Here is a 16,763-nt window from a genome sequence, read left to right as displayed (position 1 = left end):
TTTGGTAGTACATTGTAGAATCAATAATGATTAAAATATTTCAACTTTTTAAATAAGGAGGGCTCTGGATATGCAGTTTCTTTATTTCAATGTAAGGCAGAAGAATATAAAAGGAGCTGTGGTTAGTATTTCGGTAGCCTTTTATTAAATGATGATTTGGTTGCCAGTCAAGTTCTATGCTCTTCCAGAGTAAGACTTCTTAGTTTTCAATGGAGTTTCATAAGTCTAAACCTGTGGTTTTTAGTCTAAACTGTGTGTATGCAGAGAGAGGGAGAGATACAGATGTAAACAGGCAATCATTCATAAAGTCTGTAACAATTACATCCATGCAATTAATTATCAATTTTTATTTCATAAAAAGATTTCTAATTTATTTGCTCGGGATGAATTGGATGAAATCACCCAAGCATTAATACCTGTGATGAAAAAAGAGCTTCCTCGGCATCCTCCTACCTTTGATAATCTTTATGAGTACTTTTTAAGTCGAGCAAAGAAGAACTTGCATGTTGTCCTCTGCTTTTCTCCGGTAAGTTTTTTCTACATATCTGTTTTCCTCTCTTCCATTAGCAAACTTGCCTGTATGGTGTAAGAGAATTATTCAAGTTTTGTATTTTTAAGGAAGTTCAAGATGCATAAAAAGATTACTGAAGTCTAATTGTAATTGCTGAGATAATAAAAGTAATAGTACAGCTGTGAGAACTTAACAGCAAAATACTTAAAAATTAAATAATTTCTTACAAGCTTAAGTGGTTTTATTTTTTTTGCTCTCACATATCCTTCCCTAATACACATCAGTGAATGTATTTTTGTGAAATTCTTGCTTGTTACTGGAAAAGAGTATTCTACTGGTAGTTAAAATATATTATTTGATGCTTCAAAATATTAAAACCATATATATTTGTAATGAACTTCTTTCTTCAAATTTCATGAATATTGAATGTTAGAAATTTAGCAAAACTCTGTTTGAAGAGAAAAAAAATTGTGTTCTAAGCAGAAAATTATCAAGAAGAAAATAGACTATTTAGTTGTTTATACCAATTAAACACTTTCATTGACCTTATATTGCTAACAAACAGTGATTCTCTCTTCAGGTTGGTGAGAAGTTCCGTGCACGTTCTTTGAAATTTCCTGGTCTGATATCAGGGTGCACCATGGATTGGTTCAGTCGATGGCCCAGGGAAGCTCTCGTGGCTGTGTCCAACTATTTTCTTTCAGAATTTAATATGGTCTGTGCTCCATCAGTTAAAACAGAAGTAGTAGAAACCATGGGTCTCTTTCATGATATAGTTTCAGAATGCTGTGAGAATTATTTCCAAAGGTAATATTTTCTACAAAGGCAATAAGTAATCTCAAAAATGTTGCTACTGATAGTGTTTTCTGAACTCGTGTTGTATGTATCAATAAATGTATTTTAAGGCTAATAAAAAATAAATCTGCTATACTGTTATATCCTAAGGCTATGAAAAATAATTGCTATTATATTGCAAATTCTTTGTCTTCATTCCCACTATTCAATAGTCTTCAATATTGTCTATGTGGATAAAAACAATGTATCTAAAATAAGGGTTTGCATCATGAAGCAATCTGATTTTGAATGAATAAAGACTTGAGTTATAGAATTTTATCTTTTTTTGGAAGTGATCAAATAGCTGTATATATCAAAAATACTTGTGAAGTTGATGTTGCCACTATGCTTTGGTTTAGGTATCGAAGACGAGCTTACGTAACACCTAAATCCTATCTCTCTTTCATCAATGGTTACAAGGAAGTTTATGCTGAGAAGTTAGATAGTATTAATGAACAAGCTGAACGTATGCAAACTGGTAAGCAAATACATTCCAAGTATGGTCTCAAATGATCTGTGTTTTTAATTTTAGACTTCTTTTCCAGTGATCACTTATAATCAGTTCTAGGGGATCACAGTCCAAAAGTGGTAGCATATGAGGACTTCTACCAGACACTTCCCCAATCACAACCTCACAATGACTCTCTTGTAAAAATACCTCAAAGAAGCTACCAGCTTAACTATTCAGCTCAGCATAGTATTAAACTTTAATATGTGCAAATCAGAATTTGTAATAGAAAGTGGAACCTGAAAATGGACAGAGGTAGTATCTGATTTACTGGTCTAGAGAGAGGTAATTCTAAACAGTTATTAACTTACTTCTGGACTTGTCTATGGAAATTCTCACCGTGCAATCTGCGTGCTTCACAGGTGATTTATTTTGGATTTCTGCTGTAGAATAAGTAGTTGTTACTTGGGGTCATTTTATAGCTATGGATCTGAAATACAGAAAAGTATGGTTGAAATGTTCTTCAGACAGATTTTGGATATCTGTTTGAAATTGCCTCATTTTTGGCATTAGTACTGAATTGTTTCAGAATACCAGTTTTCTGGTATTTTCAGTTTTCTCCAGTTTGAATCTAGATGTGCTTTTGTAAATCTCTAAAGTCAACTGAATGCCTTAGTAAACCTGGTCTTTATCAGAAAAGATATTGCATACCAATTCAGTAGAATAAAGAATGCTACATGATAAGATTTTTCATACAAAGGTAAAGAATGTGGCAGTTAGACAATGATAAATAGTAGAACTGGTACCCTTCACATGGAGGAAAGACTAGAATAAGAATGTGTAGCTGTTTTACTCATAAACTCTTTGCTGAATTAGAGTGAACTGTAGAGGAGTACGTGATCTTCAATATTTGCAAACTGCTTAAGTGTTGCTCTGTGGATCTGTTGCCAGTTCTTGAAATCAGAACTTAGCCTCAGTCCACTTTGAGATGGGGATAAAGTCTGAGAACCTCGACGATTCAAGATGGTGGGGTTGGCTTAGGTTTTCTTGGTATTCTTTCTACAGTTTTTCTATTTCCAAAAATGATTCAGAAGTAGTAACATAAGCAGGTTCAGCACTGACAATAAAATGTCATATGTAGATTTTCATAGCCTCTCACATGTTATTACTAGTTCCTTGCATGTTCTGCTAAACAAAATGATTGTGTACTGGTGAACATGTGCATGGATATATTCTACTGCAGCATCTTCATATCACTGATGCTTAGAAAACCATGTCTTTCAGCTTAAGGGCAATACAAATGCCAGTTAGAAAATATTCTAATTAGTTTCACTTGCACAGATGGTGCTGCTGTAATATATCTTGTTGGGAGTATGCAGGGGACCTGAATAAGCTATAAAGGTTTCTTGTTTATAATTGAATTCTTCAATTCTTTTGGATCTGCGAATTCCTATTTTTTGTCCATCTTTCCTTCTTCACACTTTAGGCTTGTAGGAGGGAAAAGTAAAGCAGCAAAGGGTATAGTTTTCCCTTTTGTGGCTTCTGGGTTGAAGATGCTGGATTGGTGGTGTAACTAGATAATGAAGGTTTCTTCCAACCTTGATGATTCTGTGGTTCTGTAGAATGGCAGCTACCTAATCATGAGGCAGCTGTGTCAGAACAAGAGCTGTGCTGGGAGAGAATGCTTTTCTGTTTGAAATGTGATAGCAGAAAATTGGAGAGCTGTCACAGAGAAACATCACACATCAAATGTATAGCTGCAAGGGTGTGCTGACTCAAGCCCTTAGGGAGAGAAGGCAGTAAGAGGAATTACTTCCAGGGAACTTGCAGGATTTAAAGATTCAGTGATGAAGAAGAAAGAGTCTGGAGAGTCTTCAGAATGCAATGGGGAGCTCAGGAGTGGCCAAAATATCTGTGCTCAAGTCTATGAGCAAGAGAGAAGAGAAGAGAAAAAAAGAATCCATGGATGCATGGGACAGACTGAATAGATAATAACTATAGAGGGAGCAAGTTCATCTCTTTCTGGATGCTCTCAGGCACGTGGTGTGATTCCTGTGCAGGGCCTGGAGTTGGACTAGATCATCCTGATAAGTCCCTTCCAACTCAGCATATTCTGTGATACTATGATCCCATGAGCTGTTAGGCTGAGTGGTCTCTCTGGGTGGTTTCTTCAGCACTCAGAAGAGCTATGATGGGACTGGCCCTCAGCACATAGGTGCTTTTTTGCCCACTCTGTCACCAGGGAAAAGAAAGGCTAAACCCAGTATGTAGGAGCTGAAGGTCATAATCTAGATGTGCTCTTTAGGTTCACTTTTGACTCCACTTCTTCCCAAATTTTCCTAGAAAGAACTCCCTATTAGAAGGCAGTCATGGATCATTAAGTAATTTCTTCACGTAATGACACAATGAAGCATCATTTGGAATTTCTGATTGCCTCATGACTTTATGATGTAACATATACTTGACATAACTCCTTTTTTTTGTTTTGTTTTCTTTTGAAAAATTAGGCTTATTTTTAATAATTTTGAGTCTCGTGGAATTATTTATATCCGTGAAAAGTGAATAGTAGGCACAGTCATGATAGTATGGCTGCTTACCCCCACTTTCTCTCCTTTACATAAAATTGAATGAGAACACAAGGTACAGAGCATGAGAGATCTGGACTTAGACTGTATAATCTAACTAGGGGGAAGAAAAGTTTCTATATTTCTGAATTTTATATTTTACTTAATAGGTCTGTCCAAGCTGATGGAAGCCAGTGAATCTGTTGCTAAACTCTCTAAGGACTTGGCCATTAAGGAGAAAGAGCTGGCTGTGACATCTGTTAAGGCAGATAAAGTGAGTGTGAAACAGCACTGGAATATACATGTCTACAGTAATTTAAAAAATGCTATTGCAGAATTTTCTCATAATTTGCAAAAATTTGCCTCATTGTCTAAGATGAGATTTTACTCTCTCTATAGCATGTTGATTCAGCATTTGCTTCTGAAAGTGAGGCACTTTTAGAGTGCAGCAGAGGTTGAGTGCTTTCCTTGTTCTTCTCCCATTTCTTACCCACTCAGATAAGAATCAGATTTCAGATTTCATTTTTTTCCATAGGTTTTTTTTTTGTTTGTGCTTAATTGACATTATTAAATTTGGGCTTATATGTGCATTCACTAGCAGATAAGAGGTTAATATCATAATGGGACTTTTCTATTTCAAAATTCTTTAGAAAATTTTCATCACAGTGCAGTTTGAGATTTTGTCTTCTACATTAACAAGGTATCTGTGTATTCATGAGATTGGTGGTCTGGTAGAAATCTGGTTTCCAAAATGACTGTGTGGAAAGGTATGCAAGGGAATGGATCAATATAGGCATTCTGTTTTCTGAAAGATACCATAATGCTCTGATAGTGCATATTTAATATACACTGGAGAGGCAACATTTAATATACACTGGAGAGCCTGCATTCTTCGAGGCCTTTAATCTTGTAAGAGAGAAATATATGACAGAAAGGGATGAAATTAAACTTCTCATGTCTAATTTTTATTCAATAGTTATATGATGCTCTATATAGTTAGCTGTAGTTAGGGTTAAATTTATATATTTAATAGCTGTTACATACCTCTTTTATCTTGTGTCTCATAATCACTTGTTCCACCATTTTGATTTACAGATTTTATGTGTTTATTACCAATTCCAGGTATTAGAAGAAGTCAAAGAAAGTGCTGAAGCCGCAACTAAAATAAAACTTGAAGTCCAGGGTGTGAAAGATAAAGCACAAAGAATTGTAGATGCAATCGATATAGAAAAACAGGAAGCGGAAAGAAAACTGGAGGCGGCTAAACCAGCACTAGAAGAAGCAGAAGAAGCTCTGAAAGTGAATAAAAGTCTTAAATTTTTATTAGTATTATTTGCATCACCTGTGAGAGGCCAGAGCCACCAACACAAAGTTGCCTCTTGATTTTGACTGCTGTCACCAGCCCCTCGCTGTTGGTGGCCATATCTCTCATGACTACTCAAGGACTCACATTTTACCTTAAACACATAGGGACTATTTTGTAGTATTTTTTTTTCCTTCCATCCCAATACTTGATCATTATTAATGTGCAGCTCTTTCCAAAAGCTACAGATGCCTTTAGGATATCTGTTATTCTGAAACAAAGAGAATACTTCTTGTGCTAACAGAATGTTTTAAATTCCAACTTAAGTAGTCATACCTGCCTTTTAAGACAAGTAAAAATCTATCTCTTCCTTCACCAAAAAACCCCATGCTTTTAGTTTTAAGAGAAACAGGAATCAAGGGGGATTTAGGGCAATCAGAATCAGGGTTCAGAAATCTGGAGGCAAAACTATGCTACATAATTTCATTATTCTGCTCTAAACAATTAAACAGTAAAAACTCTGAAATCAGAAATCAACAATGTAAGGCCTTCCATTTCAGCTACCAGAATTTATGTGACAGAAGTTTTTGAGTGGCAAAAGCAAAAAAAGGAGCATTGTTTGCTCTTACACTGACATTTAGATCATGAGATGAATGAAACTTCCAAAAATGGTCACAAAATTCACTTACAAAATGTGTGGACTTAGAAAATGGTTTCTGCAATGTATCCATAACTACTCCTTCTAGGCAGGTAGTGGTATGTGTGTATTTTAAGACACAAATAACTGTTAGTTTTGTAATTTGTAATTCTTTATTAATTTTGTAATGGTTGTTGAACTAAGCAGAGTGTCAGTGATGGTGATGCTACTAGAAAATGAAGTTAAAAATGGTATCTTGTGTCTACAATAACTTAAAACTGAACAAAAATAGCTAAATCCATCTCAGAATAAACAATGATACTTAACTGCTAAAAATCTGAAATACTGTTTTATCAAGGAAACTGCTTGTGGTTAAGTCCTATACAATTTTACAATAAAGTTTTCTTTAAACACTTAGACTGACAAATCAAGTTAATGCTGTTGTATGTCAATTTGATTTTTGAATGATGTCTTTAATATTGGGAAGATTCTTCTCTAATGTTCATAGAAATTACCAAAGTTTCATGAAACTATGAAATTTATTAATTAGGCCAAGTTTCTCACTTTTTTGGTATGTATGTAATACAAATGTATCTCAGGGAAAAGTATTACAAACAAACATTAAAATCAATATATTTAATGGGAAAATAGAGTAATGGTATTGATGCAGGTTTTTATTACATCTTTCTTCAAACAGACCATCAGACCAGAGGATATCGCTACTGTTAGAAAACTCGCAAAACCTCCTCACCTGATTATGAGGATCATGGACTGTTGTCTGCTACTATTTCAAAAGAAACTGGATCAAGTGACCCTGGATCCAGAAAAGCCTTGCTGTAAGCCATCATGGGGAGAGTCATTAAAAGTAAGCAGAGTTTTCAAACAGTGTTTCTTAAACATCAGCAATAGCAATTTGCTTATCAGAGAACTTACGATGCTGGTTGCCCAAAACACGACAGAGTTTTATTAAAAGGCACACATATTGTTTTGAGATAAACTGTACCTATATGCTGTGTCTAACTGGTAGAAATAGTGGGTGAATTGCTTAGAGACTTTTGCAGCAGAAGCTTTAGTTTCCTTGCCCTGTTCCTGGCACAAGGCCTGATGGTAAATAAAGAAATCATACGAGTCATGTCAACCATACATGAGATAAAGACATTCTGGGAAAGCTCTCTTTCTCTTTGGGAACTTGTAGGTTCACATTTAAATGGCCTTTTCTGAGCCTCTCAGGCTCCTTGTTTGTTTGAAAGATTAATTGAATGACTAAGAGTATCTTTACCCATTCTATGTTTCAATACTCCTGGCCCAAATTCCTTGGTCAGCCAGCCATCTTGTCCCTCTGGACTTTGATCTTCTCTCAGGATACACATTGATTTTCATGCCTTCTCCTGCCATTCTTTAAATTCTGTTCTCTACCTCTAGTAATGTATTAATACGCCAATATTAGTGCCTCAATATTTTTTTCATGCAAATGATGAAAAAATATGTGTATTAAATACAAAGAGTATCTAAAATACTTTTTATTTAGGCTTTTACAGTGAAAAAAAAAATCATCAAAACTTTTTATTTTCCACTGACATGATAAAATGAGATAAGCAGTTATTCAATGAATTGCCTTTAGAATGCTAAATATTTGTTAGAAAAAGTTAAACCCAATGATTTCGCTTTTCAGAATTTAGATCACATTTCACAAATGCACAGGCATTTTTTTAAGTTACATATGTATCGCTGAGTCTTTATTTTGGTTAATTTTTTTAATTAAATGATGCTTCTTAAATGCTTTTAAAATGGCAACACAGGAATATAGAAGATGGAAAGTACATCAGTAATTTTTGAACGTAGTTACTGGAGTATAATTGGTTAAAACTTCAAAATAATAGAAGGTGTGTGCGAGGAGTTACAACTGAATAGCACACTTATAACATTAACTATATTAATTAACTCTGTTTACAGAAGAATTTTAGGAAAACTTTTTAACAGTCACCTATGAACAAGACTTTGAATGTAAAATGTGTAAGTAACTCGTGTGTTGTTTTTTGTAGCTTATGAGTGGCCCATTCTTGAACAACCTAAGGAACTTTGCTAGGGATACAATCAATGATGAGACAGTAGAATTAGTCCAGCCTTACTTTGAAATGGAAGACTATACACTGCAACACGGTAAAAAGGTGTGTGGCAACGTGGCAGGACTCCTCTCTTGGACACAAGCCATGGTGGTGTTTTATGGTGTTAACAGAGAAGTCCTGCCTCTTAAGGTAATACATCATCTCTTGCTTTGTCTTTGCTTACCATTAGTTTAATAGGATCCTACATATATATATATATGTATGTATGTATGTATCTTTATTCAGACATAATTGCCTGAGACTTTAGTGGCTAAAGATGGTAGAAGCAGAAAAAACCCTATTTTCTTCTTGATTCTAGAGAGAACACAGAAGAAAAAAATTAGCTTAGATTCAATTTGTGTGATCTGGTTTCCTGTGTATAGGCAAAGGTGTTTTTAGTCTTTGTTTTTATTATGTTATAATTACTTTACAATCATTTTCAAAATGTTGTACCAGGATCTTCATTCCTTCTCTAAAGGGTCCTGCAAACAGAGGTTTGCAGCTATTTTAGGTTCTTTGCTTTCCCCTGGTAACTTAGAGGCAGTGGAGGACTGACATCTTACCTAAATATTGGCTTTCTAAAGAGCTTCAGAGCTCACATCAATAAAGTAGATACGTTGCAATAGTAGGAAGCAAAATAAGGAAAAAATTTTTAAGAGTAAATTTTTGCTTTAGTGTGGGTGTTCTTTTTCAGGTTTATGAAACTCAAAGGCAGTGATTTTTGGTTCTAAACCAAGTATTTAATCCTTAAATGTAGCACACTAAAAAAGAAAAAATAGTAAAAGGGGTGAGCACATGGAAATCCCAAATTTTTTCATATTTTTGTCACTGTTAGAAATGTTATTTTCAGAAGCAACAGTAATACAGATGAATTATTTTTTAAAATTTAATTAATTTCCTGTGTTCACCATAAATATCATTTTAGCAGCAGTAGGAAGTTTCACTGTTTTAGGATCATTTTCTAGCAGGTAAAAGCAATATTGTTAGATGATAAAGAACCTACAAAATGCACTGATAAGAGAGGAAATTACATGTAGTCAAAATATATAGTCAAGCAAGAAGATAGAGTGATTGTTCCTCTAGTCTAATCAATATGTACAGATCAGAAACCTTACTTCCTTAACCAGCTTCTTGAAATGTAATTTTTTTTTTTGAAGGAAGAAAGTTAACAATATATAGTAGAACTTTAGGTACCGGATTGTTATTGAACAAAAAAAAGATCCTATCTTCAGTATATATGTGATACAGTTTTCAGCTTAAATGTTTTTGATATTTATGTAAAAGTTATTTTGGTGTAGTATTGTCTCATGATTACCAGCTAAGCAGGCTTAAATAGTTCATTGAATTATATAAAAATCTTATATGATTGTACTTTTAATATTTTTTCTCTTTGCAGGCTAACCTGGCAAAACAGGAAGGTCGTCTGAAAATAGCTAATGCAGAAAAAGAAAAGGCTCAGGCAGAATTAGATGAAAAGCAAGCTGAACTGGATAAAGTTCAGGCAAAGTTTGATGCAGCAATGAAGGAGAAAATGGTGAGATATAAGTATTTTAGTCTTAGGAAAAATGCTTGTAAAGTATTTTCATGCAATTAGTATTTGCTGCAAACACACACTTCCCTGCTACGTTGAATAACATGGATGAGATTCAGGTGTAAAAATAAGAGATTTAAGTCTATATTCTCTCCTATTCCCTTCTTTCTGTGAATAGGAACATATCAGACAATAGATGCCCTTAAGAGTCCTCAAGAATGAGATTTAAATAAATAAAATAGTTATAATAAATATACATTTATTATACATTTTTGCATTCTATGATTAAAATAAGTAGGATTTTTTTCAATTTTAGGACTTAGAAAATGATGCAGAAACATGCAAAAGAAAGATGCAAGCAGCCTCTGCGCTTATAGATGGACTGAGTGGAGAGAAAGTTAGGTGGACTCAGCAAAGCAAGGAATTTAAATCTCAGATAAAAAGGTATCAAATTCATTACAGAAAAACAAAAAAGAAAATGCATATAAAAACTGAAGTGTTGGTAAGCAATTTAGCAGCTTTAATCATCGTACTTAATTTTCTTCCTGGAAATCTTAATATAGCAAGGCAATCAAATGAACTATCCTGAAATTTGAATTTTCCTCCTATAAGTAGGAATACATGGGTGCTGAGTGCTAGTATTTCAGTTAAGAACAATACCTCTGATTTTAGAATTAGCTTCCAAAGAGATTATTAGTAGTGCTGGTTTGTGCCTGTATTACAGCTGCTTCTCCAGCCCCCCTAATACTGCACCTTGTTCTGCAGTCACTGGGAAGTGAAACCTTCAGATAAGCTCAGCTTTTGTAGAACACTCATGTTACCACAAATTTCCTATGGGGAAATTGGGCATTCCTGGTGAGCTCTACTCACTTCAATAGAACTAGGCGTGTATCTTTGATAAATATTGTATTGCAGATGTATTTTTAAGAAATACACCATTTTCTTGCTTCAGTTAGGAAAGAAGGAACAGTTGTCATCAGGGCTTTGTTGTTTTGTAGGGGTGAAGACAGCGTTTTCATAAAATACTACTTTTAATTTTTGCCACAAAAATGCTTTGGAAACATAATGCATTTTTTTAAAATCTAGTTATGTTTCAAAAGCTGTTTGTCTAAGTCATTAGAAATTGAAATTGTGCATCACCTTTTAATGATAATATTTCTTCCTTTTCTAGACTTGTGGGAGATATACTGCTCTGCACAGGCTTTCTTTCATACTGTGGACCTTTTAATCAAGACTTCAGGAACCTTTTGCTTAAAGACTTATGGGAAACAGAGTTGAGAGCTCATAAAATCCCCTTTTCTGATGATTTGAACCTGATTTCTATGTTGGTAGATCAACCAACAGTAAGTTCTTGCTGCTTGGAGGGTTTAATTTGGATTTTCATTAGCATCTTCTATGACTGTTAGCCAGCATCATGCTTGCTTAGAGAAGAACTATAATCCCCAATACTCCAAATATTGCTGTGCTGTGTAGTTCTGTGATTTCCAAATGCTCTTGGCAATTTCCACTAAATATAAGTATTGAGGAATGGTTAGATAGATAAGCAGGTTATGTATTATAACCAATGATATATTCTGCAATTAGACAGTTCCCAGTAAGACCACTGTCAAGTAGGATATTTTGAGAAACCACAGCTATAGATCACATACCTGCTTGTTATGGTTTAACCTCAATCAACAACTAAGTACCCCACAGCCCCTTGCTCACACCCCTACCCCACCCACCTCCCCCATGGTGGAAAATCAAATTGGAAAGAAAAGATAAACCACTTGGGTTGAGACAAGAACAATTTAATAATTAAATATATATATCAATAATTCTGCTGCTGCTGCTGCTGCTAATAATAATAATAATAATAATAATAATAATTAATAGTAACAGAGCCCAAGAGAAACAAGTGATGCACAACAGAATTTCTCACTGCCTGCTGACCAATACCCAGTCAATTCCCAACCCTCTTCTGAGTAACTCCCCCAGTTTATGTAGTGGGTATGGCATTCTATGGTATGGAATATCCCTGTGACCAGCTCAGGTCAGCTGTCCTGGCCATGCTCCCTCCCAGATTTTTGTGCAGATCCTCAGTGGCAGAGCACAGGACACGGAAAAATCCTTGACTTAGGGTAAGCACTACTGAGCAACAGCCAAAACATCATTGTGCCAACATTATTCTCATACTAAATCAGAAAAACACATCAATGTACCATCTACTAAGAAGAAACTGAACTCTCTTTCAGCCAAAACCAGGGCACTTTTAAAACAGTGGGTTTGGTCATAATTTAGAAAAGAATACATACACTCCTTTTATTCAATGTGAATGTATAAGAAATCAAAGTGAGGGCAATGCCAGAATCGTCAAATTGCCTTCAATAAATATTATTTCCCAAAAGCTCTCTTAGTCCGGTCTTCACTTAATTGTCCCCAATGTCTAATTTGTCTGCCAAGCTGTCTTGTGACATCCTTACACTTTAAAATACACTTTTAATGATTCTATGTAGTTAAGATAAAAATAAAATTTCAGAAATATCTTCATATCTGCATTAATAATTCTTTAGCAGGTTCAGATATGCATTCCCTTTGATGTCCATGTTTCTTCTTAGAACAATTTTAATTGAAGAATAATTCCAGCAGTAATTTATTCCAAACTAACTTTTTTCTTAATCTCTTTTTATAAAAATTTTGTTCTTTAGATTAGTGAGTGGAATCTTCAAGGACTGCCTGGAGATCACCTCTCAATTCAGAATGGTATCATTGTCACTAAGGCATCAAGATACCCACTTTTGGTAGACCCACAAACTCAAGGAAAAGAGTGGATTAAAAATAAAGAACAGGATAATGAATTGCAGGTAAATAGTGTCTTAAAGGAATGGTGTGCTCTGTTATACTCCGTCAAACATTATTGCTTTAGAAGGGGGTTGCATTTGAGTCAGTGTGATATGGGATAACTTTAACATGTGTGGAGACTGACAGTCATGTAGATGCATCAGCAGGAAACTTGACAACAGCTGTAAATCCCACTCAAGGGCTTGGAAAAGACTATCTAACTTGTATGAACTCTAGCAAAAAGCATAAAAGAGAAGGAAGTAACCTTTTGTTCAAGATGGGTAAGTATGTTCCCTACACAAAAGAGGACAAAGAGGTGATAAGTAAAGCAAAAGAGTATAATATGACATTACTAAAGGAGAGTAAATTGGGCAACCATTAGTAACATTACAGATAATCACAGGATAAGTTACAGCTCTGAAAGCATAGGCCAAGTGCCTCAACTGTTGCAGTCCATAATTTAGGACCTGAGAGGGTATTCATAATGAGGTTGTCACTACAAAAGGAAGTTGAAGAAAACCAGCTGAAGCAAACCCAAGAAAAATTTGCATATCCTAACATTACTGCAATATTCACAGCTCTTTTATAGCTTAAGCCAATAGGGTAAAATGTCTGCTCATGAAATATAATACAAAGATGTTAATGTGTCACCATTTGCATCAAAAATTGTTATTTCCCAAATGATGTGGCATGGCAAAAGGAATCTACATTTTAAAACTCAGCTGAATGTTGAGAAAACTCATATGTCCTGAATATCAATAAATTTTGAAGGGTTTAGCATTAGTTAATTATATAGCTTGCTAGTTTATACATGCTTTTTAATAATTTCATATCTTATGAATCCCATTTCATGAAATATCAATCTGAATTCATAATATTGTAGCAGCGATTCATTTTTAAGACTGAGTTCAGATTTCCAGAAAGAATTTCTCAGCATGTCAAAGCTAAAATTAGAAAATCTAGTCCTTCTAGGACATAGAACAGAAAATTAAAGGCTAGGTGCCTCTGATTTCTAAAATATACGTAACATCTTTAATACGCAATAAGCTGTACCAGCTTTATTTAGTACATTATTCCTCTGATAAGGAAGTTCTGAGGATTCAATTACAGCCAACCTTTTAATTCACCTTTTTATGGTACTTTTCATGGTACACACAGAAGTATTTCTGCATAAATTGCTGCATGGTCAACATTTATAGCACCTTCTTTAAAATGCAACTAACAAAAACAACAAAAAGAGTTTAGATGGTTAGATCTGTGGTTTTCATGTAAGACTTTGAGGAAATGCTTTGTCCTTACACCAATTTATAATTTACTTTTTGAGGTAACAACTCTAAATGACAAGTATTTCCGACAACACCTAGAAGATAGTCTTTCACTGGGACGATCACTCCTGATTGAAGATATAGATGAAGAGTTGGATCCAGTCCTTGATAATGTATTAGAAAAAAATTTCATAAAATCTGGATCTGCTTTTAAGGTTAGTAATCAAACAAAGTAAGTGTAGTAAGTAGTTAGCCTAGTGACAAACGTCATTTTACCATTGTTACAAACGCCTGCTGAATCAGGTAAACTTTGTATTCAGTAGAGAAGTGCAAAGAATCAAACTGAACTAATAAAATATAGGAGACAGAGCCTCAGCTGTGTAGTAAGTTGACGAGTCTAAAATAGTGTTTAACTACCAGAGTTATTACTGAAGATTCCAAACTGGAACCAATTATGCTTATCCGATTAAATGCTTAAAATTCTCTCTCTTGATTTTCAAGCAGTGCAAATATGCTTAAGGGAGTGGTTTCGTCTTACTCCTTTGTAAGCCAGGTATTTGAAGGCACCTTGGAGACTCATATGTTGGAGCCTCATATGCCCCACACTGCCCCATGGCAGTGGGGTTGGAATACGATGATCTTTAAGGTCTCTACCAACACCAACGATTCCATGATTCATACTGCGATATACAGTGATCAGATTTCCTTGTGCCCATGCAGCTTTTGAGTTAGACAGCTGTTTTGGAATATCTTAATTCTGTAAAAATTTCTTTGGAAAACTTGGAATAAATTTTTAATTTCTTTGGAAAGATTCTTTGAAGCCTGTGTAGTCTTAATAAAGATAAAATGTATATCCACTAATTTCTGTTCCATTGTTGGATCACATAATTCCTTTTTTCTTGGACATAAGAGGATGATGATTTCTACAAAGGTCAGCAGCTTCTACCACCTCTTCATTTGAAGTGTGATTGGAAATAGAATGATTCTGAAGCTGTTAATCAAAATCCACAGTGGAAGTAACCCCTATATTTAGCTGGAGGGAAATGCTACTTTTATAACATACTCTAACTTCTACACTTGGTCATTAACTTTTATTTTCATGACAAATTTGAATTGAGAAATAAATTTCCTCTCTCTGGCATTTCAAATACTGTAATTTTTTTTCGGTCAATACTACTGAGTTTAATAAAGCTCTTTTTCCTCTGTTTAATACTATTTTTACTTAATCCACAGGTGAAAGTTGGTGATAAGGAAGTAGATGTTATGAATTCATTTAGATTGTACATTACTACAAAGCTACCTAATCCTGCTTTTACACCTGAAATTAATGCAAAAACATCAATTATCGATTTTACTGTTACAATGAAAGGACTTGAGAATCAGTTACTGAGAAGAGTAATACTTACTGAAAAACAGGTAAGTTAACAATATACATAAACCATAGTGATATGTAATTTTTTTTCCATTTAATTGGTTTTGGTATGTAGAAAAAAAAAAGTTCAAATGGAAAAAAGACGTTAGCCATTTTCTAAAATTATATTCAGATTCAGTATAGACATTTCCAAATAACAAAAATATATTGGGAGGCTCTTAAAATATATATGACTGTCAGTACAGCACAAACAATTAAGCACCAGGATTTGACATTGACAAGATACATCATAAGATACTCAATAAACACTGCTTAAAAAAAAATTTGTTATTAAAAACACGCTTTAGATACCAAGAAAAGTAAAATGCACATTTCATGACTGGATCCAACTCTTCACCTGTATCTTCAATCACAATTCATGAACTTGAAGAATCAGCAACTGAATTTTAAATATCCCTTATGGTTGCAACCCATAAAGTGTCATGCCAATTTCTTGTTTTTCAACAGGAACTAGAGGCAGAACGAATTAAACTCATGGAAGATGTAACTTCTAATAAGAGGAAGATGAAAGAACTGGAAGACAATCTCCTTTACAAACTAAGTGCAACCAAAGGTTCTGTATCAAAGTGTTAATCAGATTAGGTAGATAATATGATTCGCACTAGATCCTTTCCATACAGAAACTGATTTATCCATTTAAGATGCAGTAAGAGAATATACAATGGTAGGAGTATGAGGACTATGAGGGATTTGGTGCTGTAGCATGCCACTATATCCAGACACTTAAGTTTAACACCTAAACAAGTTTTGTGAAATAAATCCATTTTTTGAGCACTTTCTGTCAGATGAGACAAGGTATCTGACCACGGGCAAATCTTTAACCCACCGAAAATGTAAATTAGAATGACCTGGCTTAACATTGTGTTGGAACTCTTCTGCAGGATGTTATGAGCCTGAACATGATCAGTTACCATCTCTGGTGGAAAAAGAATCTGGTAACAGAAAATCAATGAGTAACTGCTGGAGATTCATGAATATTGTTGAGTGATCATTTCCCTTAGGACCCTAAGTCTTTTTTACTTTGAATGTGCCACTGAATAGACTTCAAAATAATTTAAGTATTTTGTTGACTATGTATGTTATGGGCATAAGATAGGTGACTTCTCTAGTACATGTTGCAAAGCTGTTGATATAAACACATTTAACATCTTTTGAATGCATTTGCTTAAAAATGTTTGATGTAAAAATAATTTTTAGTATTACATATCCTGTTTGGTCTCTATTTTAAAAGCTTTCTGTTATCAGTAAATAATTTCAATTGTTTCATAAAGAATTCCTGTATTTTGGCCTTTTGTTTTATATATACATATGAA

General features: G+C 34.3%; 1 protein-coding gene across 1 annotated transcript in view; it reads left to right on the top strand.

Annotated features, from left to right (window-relative positions):
* The window catches only part of DNAH8 (dynein axonemal heavy chain 8), a 121,799-nt gene that overhangs the window by 80,582 nt on the left and 24,454 nt on the right, over positions 1-16,763 (top strand). Inside the window, exons 64-77 of the mRNA XM_019281159.3 lie at positions 362-526; positions 1,092-1,318; positions 1,705-1,823; positions 4,528-4,631; positions 5,480-5,656; positions 6,995-7,162; positions 8,340-8,552; positions 9,799-9,936; positions 10,250-10,377; positions 11,105-11,276; positions 12,621-12,776; positions 14,078-14,233; positions 15,252-15,434; positions 15,898-16,003. Of these exons, the coding sequence (XP_019136704.3) occupies positions 362-526; positions 1,092-1,318; positions 1,705-1,823; positions 4,528-4,631; positions 5,480-5,656; positions 6,995-7,162; positions 8,340-8,552; positions 9,799-9,936; positions 10,250-10,377; positions 11,105-11,276; positions 12,621-12,776; positions 14,078-14,233; positions 15,252-15,434; positions 15,898-16,003 (2,212 nt within the window). The remainder of the gene's footprint in view (positions 1-361; positions 527-1,091; positions 1,319-1,704; positions 1,824-4,527; positions 4,632-5,479; positions 5,657-6,994; positions 7,163-8,339; positions 8,553-9,798; positions 9,937-10,249; positions 10,378-11,104; positions 11,277-12,620; positions 12,777-14,077; positions 14,234-15,251; positions 15,435-15,897; positions 16,004-16,763) is intronic.

This window comes from Corvus cornix, chromosome 3 (assembly GCF_000738735.6).
Source record: "Corvus cornix cornix isolate S_Up_H32 chromosome 3, ASM73873v5, whole genome shotgun sequence".
Classification (NCBI taxonomy): domain Eukaryota; kingdom Metazoa; phylum Chordata; class Aves; order Passeriformes; family Corvidae; genus Corvus; species Corvus cornix.
The sequence above is the reverse complement of the archived record's forward strand: the minus strand, read 5'-3'. Positions and strand labels throughout refer to the sequence as shown.